Source organism: Notolabrus celidotus, chromosome 1 (genome assembly GCF_009762535.1).
Source record: "Notolabrus celidotus isolate fNotCel1 chromosome 1, fNotCel1.pri, whole genome shotgun sequence".
Classification (NCBI taxonomy): domain Eukaryota; kingdom Metazoa; phylum Chordata; class Actinopteri; order Labriformes; family Labridae; genus Notolabrus; species Notolabrus celidotus.
Window position 1 is genome coordinate 26,162,977 of NC_048272.1, and position 8,186 is coordinate 26,171,162.

General features: G+C 42.5%; 1 protein-coding gene across 1 annotated transcript in view; it reads right to left on the reverse strand.

The window, feature by feature from the left end:
• Positions 1-7,866, reverse strand: part of lrig1 (leucine-rich repeats and immunoglobulin-like domains 1) — a 39,912-nt gene extending 32,046 nt beyond the window's left edge. The window contains exon 1 of the mRNA XM_034686804.1: positions 6,693-7,866. Within this exon, the coding sequence (XP_034542695.1) occupies positions 6,693-6,895 (203 nt within the window). The 5' untranslated portion in view covers positions 6,896-7,866. The remainder of the gene's footprint in view (positions 1-6,692) is intronic.
• Positions 7,867-8,186: the final 320 nt, after the last annotated feature.

The window sequence follows — 8,186 nt, forward strand, 5'->3', positions numbered from 1 at the left end:
CACACACACACACACACACACACACACACACACACACACACACACACACACACACACACACACACACACACCATTACACCCATAACTCAACAAAGGAGTCGCTCCAGCCTTTGAAATCAGCCAGGCTAGGAGGGAAGCGTGACTCAGTTTCTGAAGTTTTCTGAGGCAGGAAGAAGGGCCACATCTTGGGGCCATGTGCAGCACCATTCTTCACGCTGCTGGTTTTCGGGGGGCTGAAGCACCAGGGAGGGACTCCAAACAAACAGGGGAGAAGGTTGGGAAAACTGGCTCTACAGTGGCCCGAGGCAGTGAGTGAACCCATGGCCAGGGCCCTGACGACGCCAGCCTGGACACTCCAGATGAAAAGTGCAATCACACTTGTGTTGTCCACACGGCTTCTACTGTATATGCACGCACACACTCTCCAAACACACGGGAACATGCTCCTGCATTGAACACTGCATGGTTCTCGTGTGATAACAATGTGATTTGTTATAAATGGTCCCAGATTACTTCATTATGTGTAAAAGGAAATGAGTCTGTACAATCTGAAAAAACAACATAAGAGCTGGATGTCTCTGTACTGAGGCTTAACCTTATGCTCGACTTCAAAGCAGAGCAGAAGACAGGATTGGTCGTCACTTCTTCTTGTTTATTTTACTTTCAGAGCATAATTCTGCAACAATTACCCTGCAGACAGTGGTGAAACCAGCATCTAAATATTGGACTGTGCTATCTTAATCTTACTGCATATGCCAAAGTGCGTCTGTCTAGACAGAGGAGCTCTGACGTGCCTCTCCTTTCTCCGGTATCAGAAAGTACAGCGGCTGAAAAAAACAGGCTGATCTCACTCAAAGCTCAAGTCACATCTTGAAAGACTGCTTGATTTCTTGGGAGAAGCTGCTTCACTTGTACAGCACCTCTTCCACTCCATCCAAGTCACACTTTTTTTTTTTTTTTGAACATCTTCTCCAGATTTCCAAACTCTTACCAGATGTAGAGAATTCACAGATGATTCATCGATCAAGCCCACTTTGTAGACACCGACTTTTAAGGGGGGAGGGGGGGGTGGAAAAAAAAAAAGTTGGCGCCCTGAAGTGTCTTCACAAAAGAGCCATCTATTCTGCTGACTGGATTCCTGCAGAATGACTTGCAGCAGCAGCTGTTTGATTGTCATTAAAGCCAGAGCGAGGCCATGAGCTCATCCCATATCTTCATGTTAATGTCAGACTTTATCTGCTGTTATTAGAGCAGGGGCTCAACCTTAGCTGTTCCTTCCTAATTTGTGAATAAGCCATGTGAAGTTTTGCATGAATCTTCTCAATCTGATTTAAAAAAAAATCATCACTTACAATAAAAACTAGACTGCTGCGTTAAACTGACATACTGGACTGCTGCGTTAAACTGACATACAGGAAGTTCCTCTACGTTTACTGTCCTTCTTTACACCAAACAGTCTGAAAAGGAGGGAAAGAGTGAAGACCAGCTGATACAAATCAGTGCCAGAGATAATATCACCCTGAAGCCTTCCAACCACTTTAAAATATCTGCAAGAGGACATTCAAGTTACACCGCTAGGGAAACTATAACAATAAACAAACACAGTGTAATAACCCCCAATACCACAAGATTACAAGGCTGCGTAGCTAGAAATGCCTCAGTAACCACAAGTAGCTCAGCCCTGCCGAGTGCTGCTGCTGAAATGTTCACCTGTTCAAGCAGGGGGAGGAGGAGAAGGCTTTCTGCAGTGAGAAATGCCCCTGACAGAACACACTGGGATACCAACAATTAGTATATGTGCTTGCGTATCAATAAACCTTAAAAAGAAAGGAGTTGTGTCTGACAATATGTGACAGAGCTGTACCCTTTCATTTCCTCTGGCTTCCCTCAGTGTGTTAAAACATGTGTGACAGTGGTTGAGGTTTCTGACCACTGACAGGACTTTCACCAACTAGTGGAACCAGCCTGGAGGCAGCAGCGGCAGCAGACCGTGACATTGACAAAACACTTCCATGCAGTGGGCGGAAAATGTCTACTCCCCCACGTATCCCCCCCCCAGGCCAGGTGATCCGCAGCCCCACCCTCTGCAGACCCGTCCGCAAGCAGCCAGCTGAGCTTTGAGCTCCTGCCAGGAAACCACCGACACAAACCCATATCCTGAGGGGAGAAGCCAAAACCAACTGTTGGGGATGGTGTTTACCAATAAGGCTGTGCCGTGGGGTTTTAAGGCTACGGCTTGGGGTTTAGCTGTAGCAGAAAGTTTGGTATACGCCAAACACACTGGGGAAACTTGGGAAACCACTGGAGAAATGTTAGCTAACAAAGGAGACCATTGAAGATCAGGCATCTCTTTGCTTTATTACCAGTTATAGAAAACTTGTGAAATAAGAACTGAACCATGAGAAACAACAACAAAGACTTGCCCCATAAAAAGTGCAGCTTTTTATCATTTTAAAAAACAAAAGGAATTTTATAATCTTGCATGAAAAGACAAAGAGGCGCTGGCAAACAGACACTCTGTATCTGCTTGATCTCTATCCAACCACAGCAATCTCAGCCAAAATTAGCAACGTTCATGCTTTTATTTACTAGCAAAATCCCATTACGCCTGTGGTGCTGTGGGCAAAAATGCATTTTATACACATTACCAGGGCTGCAAATGTGATAAGGCCCCACTCTTGAGAGGGAATATGCGACTGTGTGAGGGCAAACTTGCTTTGACTGTTATTCAGCTATTCATCAATCAGGGGGAGAAAAATGACAAACATCCGAGGCTGGCGGTCAGATTGTTCAGTGTCACAGGCACTGAAATCAAACAGCAAAGGACATGAGTGACACAGACATGCATGAGTGCAGAGGGTTAAAAGAAGCTAGAACAGCCCTTTATAACATCACTAGCTCCCCTTAAAAAGCCTGTTACATCAAACTCAAAGATGGCTTTAATAAATCAATAGTGTAATAAGCTCTTATTACACTGTAATTATTTCTGTTTTATCTTCAACACCTGCTGCTCTACATATCTCATCCATGACCCCAGTTTTACATCTTATTATTGCAATTTTCTCTTCATAATTAGGATCCTGATGGGAGAATATTTCCACAAGCAGACAGCATTGTTATTGCTTTTCCCCCCCTCCTGTAGCAACATTATTGCTACAGATTGATGAAGAATTCATACATTTTCAAGTAGCTGGAAGTGACTATTTTTTGTTTGTTTTTTAAATCTTTAAATGGAATCGCCCCACAGTACATCACCGACATCCTGCAAAGCTACACTCCCGTGAGGTCTTTGAGGTCTACAGGACAGCAGCTTCTTGTGGTCCCTAAGACCAGGCTGAAAACCAGGGGTGGCCGTGCCTTCTCAGCAGTGGCCCCCAAACTGTGGATTGAGCTATATTTTTTTTATTGAGCTGTTTTAAGTGTTTTATCATGATTCTTTCACTTTATTCTATTTTATTCTCTGAAAGCGTTTTATGTTCTGTGTGTTTTAACTTATTTTACCTCACTGTGCAGCACTTTACCAAACTTTATTGTTTTTTTAAATGTGCTATATAAATAAAGTGGAGAGGCCTCAGAGTAGGAGGTGACACTTACTATCACCCGCTTTATGCCACCTTGTTTATCTTCATTTAAGGGGGATAACAGGCTGCGGTAAATTATTCTAAGAATGGGAAAAAAAGAGAGAGCATAATGCTTCTTCTGGACCATGAGAAGCACACACTGGGGTTTGATCTACAACCAAAATATAAGGGGATACAGCTGTAATCATTTAGGTATAAACACTGTTTTATCTTCCTTTGTTGGCTGAGGAGTAAATTTGAACAATTTTTCATTCTAAAGCATCCTAGAAAAAGAAGTTCAGTTTGTCATATTTGCATTGACATAATCATTGTGGACTCTTAAAGAACGTGAGCAGCTGTGAAAATGCTGTTTCTTGATGTACAACTCTCCAGTGATTATTTCCATCCAAATTTAAGACCTTGAATTAAGATAACTGCATCAAATCCCTGACAGCACTATCCATCTTCACTGGCATAAAAAGTGAGATGCCTCCATGTGCTTGTATCTCCGTTTGAGCTGTTTTTTTGTTCGTTTTTTACAGGACAGAGGGACACAAATATGCAACATTTGCAATACAAATCACACGTTTTACTAAGTGGGGGATTTCTTATTGATGTACATGCTGACTCATGTTTTGGGTTACTTGTTTAACAGTCATATTCTACATACAGGTGGTTACAATCATTAAGATGTCCCTTCAAGCCCTTTAGTCACATTATATCACAGAGGACAGAAGAAGAAGAGTTTGCATAGGTGACTTTTAACTGACAGCTTGTTTTAACCCTGTGCAGACATGCATTCATTTGTGATTTACACTTCAGTACTTGTGACACCCTGTTGAGTCCTCCCTGGTTTGACTTGGTTGTGATACCTCAGGTGTAGGTAGAGTTGGAAAAAACCACATAGACTTCTGTAAAAACAAATCTGAAAACTTCATTGAATACATCCATGTTCTTCCTCTTATCTGAGGCCAGGTCCCTGTGCCTCTATTGACTGGATAAGACTGTTACTGCAGCACTGTTCTCTAACCTTTGTCAGGCCAACTTTTCCTTTGCAGAAGTACTACATATTTTTTTAGTCTTTAGAGTAGCATACACCCACATGCACAGCGCACACACACACACACACACACACACACACACAGAGTCTGGTGAAAAACAGCACTCCAAAACTACAATAACATTTTTCCGAATCATTTTATCCAGTAAAGTGGACCGGACTTGGCTTGAGGTACCTATAATGGGATCACATTGGGCCACATGTGAAATGGTCCATACTTGTCTCTTTGGGTTTACAGTAATCATCAGCTAATCTGGCTTGTTTACAGATCCCAGAGGAGTAGAGCTGCTTCTCTTTGAGTTACCTGCCAACATAGTGTGACTATCTCAAGTCAAGTGGAAAAATGCAACCAAGGTGTTTTATAAGATAATTCAAAGCCATAAAGCCATTCCCTTTGAAAACAGCGAGATTGCGGGTCCTTAAATCTCGACCGATAAGGTTTGGCTGAGATAAGAGGAGCAGACTTGGAGCGAGTCGAAGCTCATGCAGGACACAAAGCAAACGTTTTAGAGCAGCTGTTTCAGATGAGACATTTGTACCTCAGTGGTTGTGTCCTGTCTGTTTGTCCATGGGGACAGGAGACGCTGTGTGTCAGTGTACTCGCATGATAAACAGCGGCTGCACTTGAACTTGGCTAAGTGGTGCTTTAGGGCAATGAGGCTGCCCGAGCACAAATGCTGTTATTCATGTTTTTAGAGGACTTTTTAAAAGTTGCATTCCTCACTTCCCAGGGGAAGACAAACCACCTAACACAGGAACCAAGGAGCCAAGGAGCCTTTTGGTCTTTAACCCCACATTCCCAGAAACACACACAAAAACACATGCTGAAATTTCTGAAACAGGATGCCTAATTGTCACAATTGCCACTGGACACAGTGGCTGCAATAAAGTGCGGTTAGAGCCAAAATGTAGATTGGGAGGACAGAGGGTTGTGTTGTCAGTAAATAAATTGTGTCATTTAGCCTGATAAGTGCTGAAGTTCCCTAAACACTGAGGGATGTCCCATAAAAATGCCTCAAATTGTCTAATTTCCTCAATGAGCCAGCAGACAGGGGCTGCGATTGTTGTCAGGCTTATCCTGAGGAATCACAGCTCAATTTACAAGAAATGCAATTTGTGAACTGCGGTGGGCAACACAGAAAATGGAATTAGGGTAATACCTGTCATAAATCTGACTGAATAAAGGAGAGGACTATTTGTTGTGACATGTTGGTTTTATCCTCCTGATGGGACAGTTTGTCCACGCTAACCTGGGATAAAATAAATGTGCTTTTTTACCATCCAGTTGTCAGAAAGATATACTGACTAATTCATATTCTATTGAATGTAATCTAGTTTTGAGGTTTTATTTAATTAATATTACTGAAATGTATAAAATATCTATGAAATGTAGAGACACTGAGAGGCGTTATAAATGTATGGGATCTATCTAAGAAAAAATATGCATAAATTATTAGCCATTAATATCTCATGTCCCTCCATGCATTTTACCATTCAATGAAAACTAAAAGTACTGAGAGAATCATTTGTTTTAGTCCCTGTAGTTATCATAACACCTCTTACTTTTCTGTAAGTCCCTGTGCCACAAACAAAAAGTTTAACCAGAGAAAACACCTGATGTGTCAAACTGAAATAAACATTAAATACTAGAATTACATCATTAAACATTTAGTCAGTTTGTAGGTTCACATCATGCCTGTTTTTCTGTTGTTATAAAGAAAGGAGAAAACGTGATCATGAATTGGCTGAACAATGCAATGTGTTCATAACATTTGTAACCTGGGAACTGCTTTTCTTTTATACTGATAATCTGCTAGGAGTTGTTATGAAGACAGAATAAAGGTACTCTTACAGCTGCCCCCACTTCACTACTACAGTGAATAGACAATATTATGCAATTCAAATGTACAACTAAAAAATACCCTCAATCTTCTGAGAAGCCCAACACGACACGAGGTCTGCAGTGTTTGTGTTTCTCTCCTGTAATGAACTTTTCTCTTATTTTTAAACTCTATCCCCCCTTTATGGGCTGGTCAATAAATAGGCAAGGGCAAACTGAGCACTTTACTTACAAGGAGACAGTCCGGACTGGAAGGTCCAGAGGTGTAGCTGTCAGCTCCAGGCCACTACAGTCCACTGAATCCTCGCTGCATGTACAGTTCTGGGCACACGGCAAGTCTGAACTCGATCCATAACTGATTAACAGTTCGAGCGATAAAATTAAATAAAAAACAAAACCAGAAACATATCCAAATCGTCCCAGGGACGCCGCCATTTTGTATCCAGTTTTAATAGCGCGGCCGCTGAGCTCTCTCTCCTCGTACTCACAAACTGTGAATATTAATGTAGCTTCGAGGAAACTAAATGCCTTTTACAGCACATGAAGAGTCTTTTCGTGTTACAGAGTCTAGCATAAACTGTGGTGTAGTAACACGTTTTCCATCGTGATATCAGTCTTTCGGACAGAAGTTCCCAGTCCAACTTTCTCCTCCTGTGACCGACGCGGGCTAAAAAAAAAAATCAAAGGTGATTCACAGTTTAACGAGCAAAAGTAGGCCACAAAGGACTTTAAATTCAAGTCAAAACAGAGCATCCATAAAGGGCTTAATCTATTCTCTGGATGGGATAGCTTCTTTTGGTAACATGTTTGAAAACATGCAACAGCAAAATGTTAAAGGACACTGTGCCCGGAGAGCGTTTAATATCACTGTTGAGCAACACAGCAGCAGAAACAAGTGTTTAGAACTTCACCAGATAGTTACAGTGACTTATTACGCAGTTATGAAATGTCCACTACAAACTTGAAGACGTAGCGAATAAGTTAAGACCCGCGGGGATCGTGCCTGAAAACTCCGGTGTTGCTCTCTCAAGCCGAGCGCTGCAGATCGTCCGAGCTCCGCAGCACTTCTGTAACTCGATAAATCCAAGTTTGAAAAACACAGGGTCCTCTCTAAGAACCCAACCGACAGCTTATCAGGTGCAGTCTGTGGTCACAAAATCTCCACGATCCAATTGATGGCAAAATAGAGTCCCCCCTCCTTCCGTCCGTGCACTACCACCATGAGTTTTTTCCTTTCTTGAGTTACTTTTTCTTTTTCGTTGGGTGCTCCTCGTTCCGTAGTCCCACGTTGGATGCACAACAGCGATTCCAAGCTCCTCCCTTGGCTCACAGTGATTGGCTGTTCAGGCTCAATGGGCGGGGTTAAGCCTCAACCTCATTGGTCGTTTCGAGTTCCTCGCGCATCAGGGTGTTCGAGAAGCCTGTGAGCGGCTGTCAGTCAGCGGTGGTTGACCCCGCCCATGTTTCCCACCCCGGGGTGTGAAACCACCGCACCACCTCCACTCACTCTCACTGCTTCTTAAAGGGACAATCACCGGGATCAGGATCTGTAATCGCATTATAACAAGCCATAATAACATAATTGGTTTGAATGTAATAACAAAGCCATTTCAAGTGTTTGTCGGTGAGACTGAAATCAGGATTTACATGAAAAAAGGAAAGTCAAAGAGGAAGTAGTTAACACTATGGGCTGTTTCCTCCGATCCTCACACAGGTCATTTAAAAG